Here is a 16,686-nt window from a genome sequence, read left to right as displayed (position 1 = left end):
GGCCAAATAAGTTATTGGTCTACTTATATTAAAAAAAATATATTAAAACTAAAATATTCTACTTGCATAAATATTCAGCCCCTAAGCATACCCCTTTGCTACCATAACAGCCCACTAACAGCAGAATTGATCATCTGCCTTAATCTGGCCCTCAAAAGCAAAATAAAAAAAAAAAACAGCCAAATAACTTACTGGGTGGGAAAATATATGCAAGTTTCTTTTTGTAATTGTGAAAATGCTGATTATTTTCAAGGGAATTGAATACAAGCCGGTAAGTACAGGGCACAAGGTGTACATAGCCTTAAAACAGAGAGGCAACCTATAGCTGATGTCATCTATTTATCGATCCTTTGTACAACTGCTGTTCATTTAAGAAAAAGGGGGAAAAAATACCACACACATCTTAAATAATCTACCAATTCCTCAGAAGTAAAAACCATAAATAACTTCACTTAAAGCCTTGATGCACTGCATTAGCCTAACACTAGCAGTTATTCATGTCGCTTCTAATGAAATCAGTCTCTACTGAAGAACAACTCCTAAGCCAAAAAAAATATCTTATAGTTCTAAACTTTAACCCATAAGTTAGAAACCCCCCCAATTTATTTCACTGCTTAACCGTCATTCATGCCAAAAACGTTTGTCAAAACAGCAACATATACAGTTTGTAGCATTCTCTTTTGGCATAGAATCTAGAATCCTGTCCTTTCCAGACTTGCTCACCCCTGGCAAAAAGGTACTATATGCAGATTGTGATTAGGTTTGGGTGCATCATACATCACAATGTTGTCATCACGCAGCCCTACGGAACAGTGGTACTGAGTTTATTAAAGCTTGCCGACAGTCTCTTGTTTGTCTGAGGTGGCTGTAAACAGGTTTGCAGTAGATTCACTATCCTCTTAGAAATGGCAATGACAAGAGATCCTCTTATCATCAGATTAATAGGAAATTGCCAAGAGGCAGGGTGTTTTGGGCACAACGGTTGACTCATTAAAGAGGTAGCGCACAGTTTAAATGTGTTTTTTTTTTAGCTGTAAACTAAATTATATGAATGTACTGTGATGACACACCAATACTGGTGTTAACATTGACAAATTTGTTTTAAAAAAACGTAGCATTTTCTGGGTTGGAAAACGCCATCCTGAATCCTGAATCTTGCAAGGCCGATGCTGATGTATAGCCAACCGTTTCGAACTTCTTTACGTCATGAAATGGGCGTCCCACCTCCCCCAGCCGATGAGTGCGAGCCTCTATTTAATTTGCTCAAACTTACACTTTAAACTCTTTAACTTTAAACAGAATTTATTTTAACTTATTTTATTCACTCCAATGTGCTGACATTTCTCACATCGAGATACGTTTTCCAAATAGAGGGGTAACGTTTGTAGTGGACCAGGGTACTTTGCCGGTTAGTGCATCATATAGTGCATTCATTGAATTAGCCTGAAACAGGGGCAGCTCTGCATGAAGGGCACAGACATCATGTAAAGGAGACACAAGATCACATGACCAATTTGTTGCCCCAACAGCTGTCATCCGTGATAAGTGACACAAACATCTGGACACTTGTGAAAAAGGTTTTCAATGCCAACCACATCTTCTAGGCCCTGTTCAAACCTGGCATTAATATGCATCTCGGGTGATCCAATCACAAGTGGACAGGTCTAAGTTCAGGTGTGCATGCACCCAAGACGCATTGAGGATGCATAGAGACCCGATCACTCAGACCACATTCTGAGGTGGTCTGGGCCACATATGACCACATTTAGCGGTGTGTATGCAGATGATTCCCGGCCAATAACACAGTCAAATAACACACCAAGTAGGCCTAATGTCTCACAAGCCCTCTAAGCCAACTGGTTTTTACTTCTGGCCAACATCAAGATCTTCTACAGCCATAAGTTGCAAATAATAAGCATCTTCCCCAACACTATTTAGTTAATAAAGCCGTTTACTCTTTTCAAAGGCAATTCAACATTAGGAACAATAACAAGATAGCATTAGCTCACGGTAGCAAAGAACTGGGGAAAACCTGCCACTCGCTAGCTAACTCATTTCCAAGCAACTGCTTAGATGCATATGGTTAAAAACGCAAATAATCCAGTAGACTCTGCTCGCTGTCTCTTTCAAATGTTGAATCCAGGTCAGATGTAAGATAAGCTAGCTAGTTTGGAAAAAGCCATAGCTAAAAGCCAGTTCATGCTAAGCAAACTGAGGTTAACAGTAAATCAGGGAATCACAACACCAGCCTCTATTTAGTAAACTGAAGCATGGATAGCCTATATAAAGATCAGTGCTGTGCAAAGATCGATTTAAATGAGATATTAATGCGGCCTCTAAACAGTTGTCATATCAGCTGACAACATAGGACACAGGGTAATCAGTCGATTTTTAGTCAATCTTCAGGTTTGTTCTTATACTTCTATCATTATAACAATGATTTGAGGTTTACAAGTTTAAAAAAAACAATTAGGTACATGTTTACTTGCATAGAGTGGGGAAGTGAGATCCAATAGCAAGCCAGTCCGGATTTTGGAATCTTGCATTTTCACAAATTCATGCAAATTCAAGGATTTCCTGCAATTGCGAGTTGCAATGTGCTCTTATTACAGCAATATTTTGCGCAAAAAAAAAAAACAATTACAAAAACAAAAAACCTTCAGGCTCATGGAACGTATGGACTATTTGCAATGGATTTTCTTTATTCCAAAAATCACCTACATGTCTGAGAATTCCTGCAGCAAATTCAGTTACTTTTGGCTGAAACAAGCACAACAAACCCTGGCAGGATCCTGGAGGGACAGACAAATGGTCATTCCAAAGCCATGTGGAGAAGCATTCTAATGCCAGGTGCAAACTGATGTACTTAGAGCTGTCCACTTGTGATCGGATCACCCAAGAAGCACGTTAATGCCAGGTGTGAAGAGGCTCGAATCCTGTTGTCTTATCCTCCACACAAACACGACTTCACAAGTCAACTCAAGGACGTCATAGAGTAATACACAAATATCCTATTTTCTGATGTCCATAGCTGCCCTGAAGTGTTTCATTGCCGATTCAACAAGGATCTTTAATAGGCCACCTTCTTCACGACGGTGGAACATTATTACCTAGATTCTCACTAGGCCTGAAAATATTCCATGTCAGAAACATATGCTAGCGTTAATATAACAGTTTCAAAGTCTATGGATGCGAGAGGGCACAAAGTACCCGACAAATATTTCAGAGCCAACTCAGTTGATGGTCAACGTTACTAATTATTACATCATCTTCAACTAGGTTGGCAAACTAGGATAGCACGATACCAAGCAGAGACTAAGAAGCTAGCCACATTTGGCAAGAAAAAAAGAGACAAGGAAAACGCTATCAGTTACCTAATAAAACAGATGTATATGAGGGTGGAAGATTAGGATAAGTGGAGTAACCACGTTACACGAAGTAAACAGGAATGTTAGCCAATTAAAAACATCAACAACTCTTTTGATAAAAAAAAAGGGTGAAACCCCAAACTATGACGTGTTAGCTAGCCAACATTATCGTTACTCCTGACAAAACAAGTAACGTTAGTTCTGGCTAATGTACAGCTGTTAACGTTAGCTAACGACTCTGCGAGATCGAAAAGAGTCAGTTAATCCTGACATAAGGATATGTGGGAGCTTTTTCGAAATTTAACAGGTCAGGAGTGCCTGAAATGTAACGTTAATAACCAAAACCTTGCTAGGTTCGCTAGCAGGCAACGAGGCAATGTAACGTTCACTCATCTAGCTTAGGGATAACATCTAGCTTGATACTTGCCTAATATTATTGGCTGAGTAAACTAAAGACCCCGCTGTTGCTATACAGAAAACACAGAACCAGCCGTCAAGAACTGAAACTCATTTTATGGTCAAATGTAATTTTGCTGCTGGTGGTTCTACTAACATAAAAACAATTTGGCTAGCCAGCTTCACAAGCCAACAACCAAAATTAGTCCCCCAACGTTAGCTGTATTAGGTATCCTAGCTGGCTAGCTCGCTAAAGTAAAAGAGACATCATTATTTTGGGTGATTTTTAACGTTTACCACATACATCCATAACACACGATACGTAAAAAACAAATCAATGACCACAACACGCATATGTCAAAGCTGACATTAACATACAATATTAAATTCAAGTGATCTACGCCAGCTAACGTTATCCTCACTAACGATAAATCCAGCTAGTGTTAGCAATGTTGGTTTGCAAATTCCTATGTCACGAGCTCTACGGCTAGCGATTGTGGTCATCCATGCTAGTTAGCTCGAGAGCATAGTACAGGGGTTGAATTTACTCCAATTCTGGTGTTTAGCTAGCCATCACCAATAAGGGCACGGAATAAAAGTAACGGAAAATATATATAAAAAATTACATTTTACTTACTAATCCAAGCAACAAGGTATGTATTCGACAATGTTAAAGAACTCGTCCAAATTTACGTCAGTTGCGTTAATGACAGTATTTTGAGCTAGAATGTAACAGACACGGCCTTTCTACTGCGACGGTAACCGGGAGTCTAGAGTTCCAAGTGAGCCCAAGGCCTCGGCTCTTATGTCAGCAACGCCAAGCAGGAAACCATGGCTGCTCAGCTTTCAAACCCGAACATAACCCCAAAACACTTACCGTCTCACAGCAAATGACGAGAAGAAAAAAACACAGCTAATGAAATAAAATTGTGGCTAACACGGAAGGCCAACATAAAGTGTCTAGAACTTCATTCCGCTTCTCTTTTATCTAAACCTAAAGGTCAAAGTGAACAGCAAAGCTATGGATAAATCAAACCGAAATGGAGAGCCGTCGAGGGAACGAGTTGGCTCCCCCGTCGTTTGCATCACGAGGCTACGCAGCGTACTTGTATTCACTATTCAAGAGCAGACAGCATTGCGGTGATATGCCAGGGGGCGCTAAGATGTCATATCACAGCACTCTTCATTTCATCAGAAACCTTCACTAGTCCACTCTGGAAAAAGTAATAACTGTAAAACAGTTGTCAGTAAAATACCAACCCCACCCAATACGCTGTTATATTTTACTGCGATATATTTCAATGCAATTTGTAACTATTTTATCTAGATGTTTTTCAACTGATCTAAAATCTGTAGAGTAAAACAGTGTACGTGTTTTGAATAATACGCCCTAATATGGAAATTATTTGGATAATATTTGTTTAAAAAGTCTTTTTTCATTACCAGGCAATTCCAGTCTCTAAAGTCGGGAATATGTAGTGGTTAAGATCAATAATTCACTATCAGATGGTGTGGTAAATCATTTTTTGCTGCTGTTTCAGCAATGCTGTTAACTTAACTAGATCATGAAGATATTTGTGCCTTTTCCTGTGTGCCCTTGTAATTCCAACAACCATAACCAATACACAACACTGCATGCTTCTACACTCATACACTCAGTATTTGGTCATTTTTTTTTAATCTGCACAATTTACAGTGTACAAAATATATGGTGAATTACATTACAAATACTGCATCATTCAACATCATTTTCACAGCAGGAAAAGTGCTCAGTACCAACACAGTTGGAGACAGAAGCTGGCAAGTGTGCCTCTGTCACCAGAATCAAGGCCTAGTGCAGGAAGGAATCCTGCCTCTCTTTTGGCGAGTCAGTTTTTCCTATATCCCACCTGCTACAACAGATATTTCATTACTGTGTAAACATTTCTAAATAATCTCTCGTGTAATTTTAAAATCAATACCACTATCATCTTTATTCATCATACATGATTAAGATTCCCTTTTTTTGTAGGCAATGACCATCTCTTTAAAAAAAAAAAATTGTCCAGCAACAGGGGCAGCCCTAGTTATGATCAATTATGAACAATGCAGTACTTAGGTGAATGATACTCTAATCAATGCATCAATGATTCTTCAACACAGAACACAGGACAACTGCAGATTAGAATAATCCATAACATCAGTACCATAACCAACTGATGCACTGTATCACACCTGGCCTTGATTACACACACACCATAATTATTTGGTGATAACATCAGAAACAGACTCATGCTTCTGTTCCAAGCAATAATACTGCAATAGTACAGTATACACTTACTTTTTGCAAGATACAAATTACTTTACCCTTTTTGCATGATACAAATGAAGAAACTTGAGAGTGTTATTATACAACACTGCACTAAATGATCATTTGTGATTGCTGAGATAATTGTGGAGGAAAAGGCAGCTTGTGTGTTTGCAGTGCAGGGTGGAGGTGCTGCGCCTAGCACGGAAGCTCTTTTAGGTATCGCTGATGGCTTCAGGGGGCAGATGAAAACATTACATAATCCACTTCAATACACTCTGCCACAATGTAACAGACACAGCCCCTCGAAACATCTCCCACACTTACACACAAACGCACACACACACACACACTGGACCTTTCCACTTGTGAAGGCAACTTTGCAGATACAATAATAAAACAAAACAAAACTTCCTCTAAAAATAGTGTTTCCTTTTCGCTATATATATATAATTTTTGCTCTGAAGCTAATGTACTCCCTTATCTATCCTTTGCGTGTACTAGTGTTTAGAATACTACAGCTGTACCATAGTGAGTGAGTGTATAAGTACATATTTGGATTACAGTCCTCACAGAGGTTAAAACAATGCCGTAAAAATGACCTACATTTTTAAAAGACAAACACGACTTTAAAAATTATTCAGCACATAGATGTGCGTGCCCTTTTTAGAGTTACGACAGTATTATTGTCTCCTACAGTATGAGTGATCTGATGTGCAGCATTGTGGGGAGTTTTTCTTCCCCCTTCTTATTTTTGCAGCTGTTTAAAAAAAGACTGAGTCACAGGAAGTTGGTCTTAAGCTGGATGCTGGGCGAGCTCTTGCTGGGTGCCTGTGGGTTGCTCTTGGAGCTCACACGCTCCTGGCTGCCCTTGATGGCCGCCTCCAGACGGGCCTTCATGGCGGGCGCAGAGGCCATGAGGCCCCGCAGGACGGAGGGGTGCTGGGGCCCCAGCCGCATGAGCTCCTGCAGGGCCCAGGCGTGCAGCGAGCGCGAGGGCCCAGCGGCCGACGCCAGTGCGTTTTCGTCCAGCAGGAAGCTGATGAGGACGGGCAGCAGCACCGACACCAGCTGGGGGCCTGAAACAAAATCACAGCATGAACTCATTCAGCCAGAGCGATATTCAACTATCATCACATGACTAACCACCATCACTCAGCTACTCAACACTCTAAATAACAATCATGACATGACACCACTTAATTACTAAGTGCCCTCTTTAGATATTAGAAGTGTGTGATGCAGTATATCAGTATGTCAATATGTCAGCATATAGCAAGGGTATTTAGCAGATGCTTTCATCCAAAGCGACTTACGAAGGCATCCTGCAGTAACCTGGTAGTGGTTGTGAATGCAATGCCCTCTGTGGTATGTATTGTCTTATAGTGGGCTGTTGTATGGTGTCTTGTATTCCACGTTCATGTGTTTAAGTTCATTTTGATGTCGGTCTGTGTCACAGGTTCTGTGTGAGTGAGTCAGTCTGGTGTGGGGAAAGACTCACGGTGCATCTCCTCTGCTGCCTCCGCCAACGCCTCCAACGCTCTGGCCCCCTCCTGGACGGCCTGGAGCTCCTCCTGCGTCTGGGGCCTCCGGTTCTCCACCCCGCGCAGGTAGCCCACCACTGCTGCCCCCAGGGCCTGCATGAAGGACCCTGATGCCCCAGCCGGGCTCTGGAACACGGAGGTCAGCAGCTCGAAGCTTTGCCTCAGGACCTGAGCGGGGTCAAAAATCAGAGCGGTCACAGACTGCAACAAGACAGAACGCCAAGAGAGGTATCAAACGAAACCAACAAAACAAACTGAAACTTGCAGTCTGCAGTGCGGCAGGGAGAAACACACACACAGGCAAATCAATACAATGGTTCCCTTTAAATTTCAAGTATAACGCCAATGACTTGGCCTCTAAATCTAAATGACTGCAGTCAGCCTTGTTTTTTTTTTTTTAAGTGCAAAAGCAATACATCTGAAAATAGAATAGCAAGTGAAAGGACAGTTAAGATGTTGGTGAAGTGAGTGGTGGCCTCTGACCGTGGGGTCTTTGACCTGTAGGTCAGTCTTGAAGCGCTGGATGAGGCGCGTCTGCAGCGGCTCGGCTGACGTGACCTCTGGGCTCGCCCCCAGCAGGAAGATGGTGAGGGCCGTCAGCAGGGTCACCTCATCAGTCAACGCCTCTTTACCTGCAGCAGAACACATACAAACACAATACTAACTACACGAGTATGTGTGCTCAGCCGTGCACAAGAGGGGGGTGTGTGTGTGTATATATATACACATGTATGTATGTGTGTATGTGCATGTCTACACGTGACTTCTATAGTGTGGAAATCAGCATAGAGGGCATGCATATGTGTGTGTGCATCTCCTGTGTATGGACCTGTCTACAGAGTGCATATGTGTGTGTGTGTGTGTGTGTGTGTGTGTGTGTGTGTGTGTGTGTGTGCGCGCGTGTGCGTGTGCGTGCGCATCTCCTGTGTCTCCAGAGCGTATTCGTGTGTGTGCATCTCCTGTGTATGTACCTGGGTCCCCACAGTCCAGTAGCATCTGCAGAGCGCATATGTGTGTGTGTGTGCATCTCTTGTGTATGTACTCGTGTTTGCAGAGCGCATATGTGTGTGTGCATCTCCTGTCTATGTACCTGTGTCCCCACAGTCCAGTAGAGTCTGCAGAGCGCAGCGCAGCAGGTGGCTCCAGGCTTCTCTGCTCTTCTCGACGCGGCTCAGTGGGGTAGACAGGACACTGCGGAGCGCCTGGAGGGCCCCCGAGACCAGCGGGCCCCCGTCCGGGCCCCCGACACCTCGCACCAGCTCACACAGCACCCCCACCAGCAGGTACAGCACCGTGGGCAGCACACACACACTGCCTACAGGACACACAAGCACATACACACAGTCAATGCTTTGGACAGCTCAATGCCAGACCAGACCAGACCAGACCAGACCAGAAACACAAAAGAGGAGCCAAAATTACAACCTCAAGGTAAGATATATACATACATGCACACACAGAATCTGATACACACATACACAAGTTTTTTTTAAAACACACACCCATACAGACAGACAGAGACAGACAGAGACAGACAGACAAACACTCACTTACCCTCTGGGGAGCAGATGGAGGGCAGTTCTGACAGAATAGCCAGAGCTGCTGCCACCAGCCCGCAGTCGCTGGCATCAAGGGGAGTGGCGAGCCCTGCAGGGACCCCCGGGGGCCCCTGCCCCAACAGGGGGCTCCCTCGGGCCAGGCGGGGACTGAGCTGGGGCAGCTTTCTCAGCAGCACACAGAGGCACAGCTCCAGGGCCCCGAACACCAGCGAGTGGCCCGGCACCAGGCCCCCCGTGTCACGGCCCTCTCCAAACTCAGGCAGCGTCTCCTTCTCGGCCGCCCCGTCATCCACTGCACAACGACAGCAAAGGGATTTTTATCATGGCACCGCATTACTGTTCATGGCCACATAAGAGACATGATGCTTCAGAGAGCTGGTAAGAGGCCAGAGGTATCTATCTTAAATTAGTTCAAACACCTGTTTTTGTATTATGCTTACCCCCAAAGTACCACAAGACACTAGTGGGAAAAACTGCACAAAAAAAAAAAAAACATCCGATAGAGGGGGGAAGGAAGGAAGACAAGAAGCCAGCTAGACAGCCAACAGAGAGAACAAGTGTGACAAGGAAAGATGGAGAGAGAGAGTGACACACACACACACACACACACACACACACACACACACACACACACACACACACACACACACACACACACACACACACACACACACACACACACAAAGAATGGGGCGAGAGAGAGAGGCAGAAAGACTGACCCTCAGCGCTGTGGCGTTTCTCCCTGACGTGCTCCTGGGCGGCACACACCACCTGCCTGACCAGCTGCAGCACGGCCAGCTGCACCTCCACCGACTCCCGCGTCACCATCAGCCTGTGCAACACTGTCAACAGCTCCACGCTCAGGGCCTGTGTAAGTACGCACACACAGACACACACAAAATCACATGATTGTATTTGTATTGAATACATTTTAACTTATCAAAATGCCAGCACAGTACCCAGAAAATGCTCTGAGCCAACTATGCAAACACAAGACACTGCTCACATTATGCAGAAGAAAAAAAACAAACAAATGTAGGGTAGAGGTGACATTGCCTTCTACGGATATAGAGGCTACCAATGATGGCTCACACAAAGCAATGTCTAGCATGTTGTTTTGCAGTCTTAACACCAAAGTCCCGAAAACCAAGTGCGTTCCAGCAAATGTGTGGAATGCTCATATGAAACAAGTTCAAATTTGCCAACAACAAGGCAGAAAGAGCAGAGACCATGGCTTGCTGTTTGAGTGCTGAGCAGACACACACACACACACACACACACACACACCTCAGGACAAATGCCACACATTCCCTAGAGAGCAAAGCAGGCCACCACGGGGTCAGGAGGACAGGCTGCATGTACACAAAGGCACCTCTGCTATGTGCTGTGACAGTGAGACACATTGTGTCGCTGCCATCTGCAAACAATCCTTAAAATGCAGTCTGCTCTTTTTTTTTACAGTCTGGGTTTGAATCTTAAGAATTTGTGTAAAACCCTACGACACAGGAACAATAGTTCTACACAGAACACTTCTTTAGAGGGGGTCTACTGGAGTCAGAGGCCACATCATGAGGGACCTCTACATTTTCCAATTTACTTCTATTGTTAAGACTAGGTCACTCCTACGGTCAATAAGCGTTCCATATGTACACACAGAGTTTATTAATAGATGCAATCCTGCTCATAAGTAGGCAAGAGTTTGAAGTCTAAATGCGTTAACTTTTCTTCATACCATCTTAATACAAAATCACAACCTGCTCATGTCTGGCAGGGTTATACAGGCCCTGCTGTTCACCAGCAAATCTCCTTCTTTTTTACCTGATCGTTGCCCACTTTAGCGCGGGGCCAGGGCACATCTAGCAGGGCCTGCAGCGCCTGCAGGCAGGACGTGATGTTCTCCATCTGATCTTGGGAGTGTGGCGAGCAAAGGAACTCCACACTGATACCTACAGGGACAGGAAGGCAAGATGAGACATTTTCAGACCCACTATTCGGTAGGTCTACTCTACGAATCTAAGCGATGAAGAATGTTGACATTAATCTCGCTAAATGTTTGGCTAAAATATTTCTATTATATATGAGACTATTAATAATGAGACATCTGAGCTGTGGGAAAATAATTGAAAACCGAATGAGGAGGATAATGGCTATTTAGTTATTCATTAAAACTTAGCATAAATGATCATTTCTAATGATTCATTTACAGCGGTGAATGTATTTAAAGTGAGGGAGTCTCTAACTTCCTCTCTCTCTCTCTCACCCAGTATGAGGTGCAGGCGCTCGGTGTTGATGTCCTCCGGGGACTTGACGCTGCTCAGCGAGGCGGACTGGCCCATGGAGGTGGGCGTGACGGGGCGGGACAGGTTGGCGGGGCCGTCGTCTGCCAGGATGAAGCCCGTGCTGTTGAGCCAGAGGGCGCTGGCGTGCAGGATGGGCGCCCACGAGCTGCAGTAGTGCGGACGCGCCTGCTCGAGAGTCTCCGCCGTGTAGAACGTGCCGCCTAGAGGAGGAGTGAGGGAAGGGGGAGAAGAGAGAGAAGAGAGAGAGGGAATCAGCCATGCTTTAAGATTATATGTGTCACTGTGGCGGATGGACGAATAATATCCACAGTGACTATTATTTATTATATTCATGACGGTTCTGTCATTCTTAGAATATTTTTCTCACTTTGACTAACATCTGTATTTTCTAACATTTTCTAGCAGCAACACTCTCTTTCACTACTTGAGCCTAGAGGATGGGCCGTCAGGGCAGAATCAATGCAATAAAAGATTAAAAGTGGGCTGTCTCCTTTAAACCAGCCCTACGGCCCCTTCTGCGCTCCTGGCCTGGGGGGGGGGGGGTCTCACCTGAGGGGGGCAGCTGCTGGCCGTACTTCGACGGGAGGGTGAGGAGCGCGTGGTCCTGCAGCGCGGCCAGCCACAGGCGGCTCAGGGTGGGCAGGTCCGTCTGCACGAACCTTAGCAGGTTGGCGTCCGCCGGCGGCTCTTCCGCTCCTCCTCCTCCTTCACTGCCCTCGTCGGTGTCGCCCTCGGCCTCTGTGGCGTCGCTCCGGCCGGCGGTCTGTACGGCCACAATGTAGACCTGCAGCAACCAGAGGAACAACACAGTGTTTGGCTGAGGGTCCCATCAGACTGGAGGTATACAAGGGGTTTGGACAGGTGTGAAGTGAGTGAGTAGGATGAAGTCCTTCTCTGCACTACTTAAATAGACACGTGATTACTGGCATTGCAGGGGGTCCGCGACATGAGCCTATGTTGATCAGTTCACCATTGACTTTTTTTATTTTTATAAATATACCTGGGCCCGTCGACATATTTATGTCTGAATTGCCAGGTCGCATTGCCCAAAATACTGATGTAGACCCATATTCAGCGAAGAAATTACACTGACAAGTATTATAGGCAGAATATGTGTGCGGCGGCGGTTACAAACATGAAAAAGAAGGGTACGGGACTGTAAAATGTTTTGGCAATCATTGGCACATCAGTGGGCTGCGGATTACTTTCTGGTCAGAATGGTGGTCCCTGGGACAAAACCAGTTGAAAACCCCCTGGTTTGGACATACGCTGTTCTTTCTGGACAATTCAGTTCTCTCTGCAATATAGTTACTTCCAACTGTGAAAATCATACGGTCTGCGTATGTCATTTATTCATCATTGCATTAAAAGGTGGCACGCACCTCTGCCCAGGCCTTCAGCACGGCGAGTGTTTCCATGGCAGCCGTGCCCTCGTTGTAGAGCAGACTGGGCACCTCGCGGCCCCCCTGTACCCTCTGGAGGGAGGAGACCAGCAGCTCATGGACCCGCCGCACATCCTTCAGCTCGCTCACCACCCCGCTGGAGATCCACGCACTGCACACCTGTACACACACACACACACACACACACACACACACACACACACACACACACACACACACACACACACACACACCAAACAACAACAAATGAAAGTTAGAATAAAGAAAGTTATCATACACGACTCTCAATGTACACACAAAGATGCAAACGTACAACCCAGATTGAACTTTATAACTGGCATGATATTAAGAGGGACTCCTTAATAGATGTTTTAAAGAGCTCTGTATGTCCATATTGCGTGTGATTAGGAGACAGAAATCAGACCTGGCAGGCTTTCGCTGTCACATCAGGAGGGGCATCAGCAGTGAAGGCTGGTCTGAGGGCAGCTCCCACCTGAGTTGAGAAAAGGGTCATAAAATACACACACGCACACGCAGTCGCACACACGCACGCACACACACACACACACACACACACACACACACACACACACACACACACACACACACACACACACACACACACACACACACACACACACACACACACACACACACACACACACACACACGTAAGAAGACAAAAGCACATGCATCAACCTGAGAAGACCCATCTGCTTCACATTTCCATCACTGTTTTAGAACAGAGGATGTGGTACACATCAACCTCTTTGTGTGGAGATGTAATGCATGGCAATTGATTGGAAGCTGGAGGAAGACATACAGAACTGCACCCAACTGATGCAAAAATAATAGTTATTCTGTCTAGCCCTCCTCACTAATATATGAACATTGGATATGCGGCCAACTCGCCAGCCAACCACACACACACATACACACACACACACACACACACAATCACATCACACACAGTGTCAGTGTAATCTGATCTCCATGGCTCAGATGTTGAGGCTCAGGTGTTGATTCTAAAAATAAACCACGGCCAGAGTATTCTAAGAATATACTATACTAAGAATGTCAGTCTTGCAAACCGTCTCCATGTTTATGATCATAACAAACAGCCCATTCGCCAGACATGCACTTAGAACAGAACTTGGGCTTTGACGATAATATGAAAGCACGAGAGCGAATCACTATTACTGACTGATGAATATTAATGAATCCTGCAGAGGGAGCGGAGAGATGGAGATTCAGAAAAAAAGAAAAAGCAACAGAGATAAAAAGAATGTTCAAATGAATACATAAAAGATTATGCGTGACTATGGCAAGAATATGACAAGAAGACGGAAAAGAGTATGGAGATGGAACGAGACGGAGAGAGACATTCTGACAGACAGACAGTTAGAAACAAAAACAAGGCAGGCGAAACCACAGTAAGGTATTTGAGAGGAAGAGGAAGGAAGTGGCAGAGCAAGATGAGTGCGTGATTGAGTGAATGAGTAGAAGAGCAAGCAGCATGGGAGAGCGAGTGAGTGAGTGGGTGAGTGAGTGGGTGAGTGAGTCAGTGAATGTGTGAGTGGGTGAGGAAGAGAGTTAGTGATGGCTCTTACATTGGCCTGGTACTGCTCCAGGATGCCGTGTCCGGGAAACTCGGGCTCAGGCACGCTGGCGAACTTGCGGATGATGAGCAGGAGGGTCTGCAGGCCAGCCAGCCGGAGCTGCTGACTGTGGTCTGTGGCCGCCACGAAGGCCATGCGGATCAGGTCTGCCAGGTGCAGCACCAGGAAGTCTGTCAGAGAGAACACAAGAGGCCATGACTGAGCAGCTCCCCACCCCAAGAACACGCAGTCTAGAATGAGTAAGCTGGGAACTGTAGCTGCTTTAGCCATCTAATTCCACTAGATGGCGTCTGGACTCATACATAAAAGGTGAGATCCTTTAAAATAATTAAGGGGCCTTCACAAGGATGATTCAATGCCAGATTAGCACAAAACCACTATTAATGTAGTGTGTGTGTGTGTATGAGACAAAGAAAGAGGCAAGTAGTGAACATATACGCGGGGGAGAGACAGATCGGAGATGTGTGCATGAGTTTATGTATACAAGCGAGTGTGTGTGAGTGAGTGTGAGTGTGAGTATGTGTGTGTGTGTGTGTATAAATGACTACTGCCCATTTGCACTGACCTGTGGACTCTTGCAGACGGCGCTCCTGGGCGAGGGCCATGTCAAAGTGTGCTGGATCGGCGCTCTCACACAGCGCCACGACGCGGCACACACACTCCACGGCGAAGACGCGCGTGGCCCAACGCAGGCTGCAGAACGGCCCGCCGGACTCCGCCCGGGCGTGGAACACAGAGGCGTCGTCGTCACGGTCACCATCGTCCTCCTGCTGGGGCTCCTGCACAGCAACAGCTGTGCTGTCTGAGGGGCAGAGACAGAGGGGTCAAAGGAGTGAGAAGAGTTTGTGTGTGTGTGTGTGTGTGGGGTGTGTGTGTGTGTGTGTGGGGGGGGGTGTGTGTGTGTGTGTGTGTGTGTGTGTGTGGGGTGTGTGTGTGTATGGGGTGTGTGTGTGTGTATGCCATATGTGTTTTTTGACCCACATACCTCAAGTATGTATTGTGTGTATACTGGCAATATGTGTCTAAGACTGTAAGATGCAAGATTGTTTTAGATCCAGATGTTAACGCTGTCTGCATTAAGGCAGTGCATTATGTATGACTGGTTACATGTCAGTATATGTGCGTGTGAGAAATGTAGAAGTCAAATGTTGAAAGGATACCGTGTATGCATTGTGGGTGCGTATGTTGAGAAGTAAATTCTGTATGCAGTGAGGTTGCCCATGCGGTGTGTCCTGACAAACAGTGCCCACCTGCTGATGCCAGCAGGACGTCTTTGCAGAGTTTGAGCCAGTGCGCCAGCTTGCCCGTGGCTGCCGAGCTCAGCATGTGGCCTAGCGTCTCCCGGATGTCCTGGCACAGCCGCGGGTCCCACTCACGGTCCAGCAGGCAGAAGAGCGCCCCCTCCAGGCCAACCTCTTTAATGGTCACATCTGACACAGGGCAAGGAATTGTTATTGTTAAAGTTGCAGTAGGTGATTTCCACTCTTTCGATGAAGAATGAGTGTGTGTGTGTGTACACGCACCACACACCTGAATGTGTGTGTACTTGAATGTGAGTATTTGAGAGTGTGTGCACACATGAGTATTTGAGTGTGTGTGTGTAAGTGAGTCGCTCACCAAGCTGTGTGTTGTCACGGCGTGGCAGCTCCTTGACCAGGGTGACTGCGTGCTCACACACCTCTATCGCCTCCCGCTGGGCAAGCTGCCTCAAGCACGCCACCACAGCTCGCCGAAGCCACAGATACGAGCTGCACATATTCACCTGTACACACACACACACACACAAATCACACACACTTACATCATGCTCTAGATGGATACCCACTAATACCCACAGTTAACCTGGTACATAGCCATGCACAATAAATGCCCACATTTTAATAAAAAAACAGAAATGCATTTAGAAACTGAAACACACCCCCCTTCTGTGCACATGCGCACATGATTCTCTGTAGCGCACGCAAACAAAACACAGCAGCTGCGTTGCCAAAATAAGCCACAATTAACGTCTGCCATTTTAGCCCAAAACATCAGTATGTTTAGAATCTGAAACACCCCCTCATCCTCTCTCACACACACACACTCACACACACACACACACACACACACACTCACACACGAGTCTCTAACAAAACAGCAGCCAAAGTAAGCCGCAGCACACAGCAGCTGTGCAGCTTCAAGCGCCATGACATCATCATCTGGAACACCCA

General features: G+C 45.7%; 2 protein-coding genes across 5 annotated transcripts in view; both read right to left on the bottom strand.

The window, feature by feature from the left end:
* hectd1 (HECT domain containing 1) overlaps nt 1-4,849 on the bottom strand; it is a 32,601-nt gene extending 27,752 nt beyond the window's left edge. The window contains exon 1 of the mRNA XM_031580480.2: nt 4,642-4,849. The gene's annotated coding sequence lies outside the window, so the exon portion shown is untranslated. The remainder of the gene's footprint in view (nt 1-4,641) is intronic.
* heatr5a (HEAT repeat containing 5a) overlaps nt 4,752-16,686 on the bottom strand; it is a 29,872-nt gene continuing 17,937 nt past the window's right edge. For all 4 annotated transcript variants that reach the window (XM_031579921.2, XM_031579924.2, XM_031579923.2 and 1 more), the window contains 15 exons: nt 16,094-16,238; nt 15,727-15,906; nt 15,042-15,278; nt 14,468-14,646; nt 13,282-13,350; nt 12,837-13,016; nt 12,004-12,238; nt 11,415-11,654; nt 10,973-11,100; nt 9,874-10,021; nt 9,150-9,446; nt 8,686-8,910; nt 8,079-8,227; nt 7,553-7,763; nt 4,752-7,130 (listed from right to left, as the gene is read on the bottom strand). In XM_031579921.2, the coding sequence (XP_031435781.1) occupies nt 6,832-7,130; nt 7,553-7,763; nt 8,079-8,227; nt 8,686-8,910; nt 9,150-9,446; nt 9,874-10,021; nt 10,973-11,100; nt 11,415-11,654; nt 12,004-12,238; nt 12,837-13,016; nt 13,282-13,350; nt 14,468-14,646; nt 15,042-15,278; nt 15,727-15,906; nt 16,094-16,238 (2,922 nt within the window). In that variant the 3' untranslated portion in view covers nt 4,752-6,831. The remainder of the gene's footprint in view (nt 7,131-7,552; nt 7,764-8,078; nt 8,228-8,685; nt 8,911-9,149; nt 9,447-9,873; nt 10,022-10,972; nt 11,101-11,414; nt 11,655-12,003; nt 12,239-12,836; nt 13,017-13,281; nt 13,351-14,467; nt 14,647-15,041; nt 15,279-15,726; nt 15,907-16,093; nt 16,239-16,686) is intronic.

Source organism: Clupea harengus, chromosome 14 (assembly GCF_900700415.2).
Source record: "Clupea harengus chromosome 14, Ch_v2.0.2, whole genome shotgun sequence".
NCBI classification, from domain to species: domain Eukaryota; kingdom Metazoa; phylum Chordata; class Actinopteri; order Clupeiformes; family Clupeidae; genus Clupea; species Clupea harengus.
The sequence above is the reverse complement of the archived record's forward strand: the minus strand, read 5'-3'. Positions and strand labels throughout refer to the sequence as shown.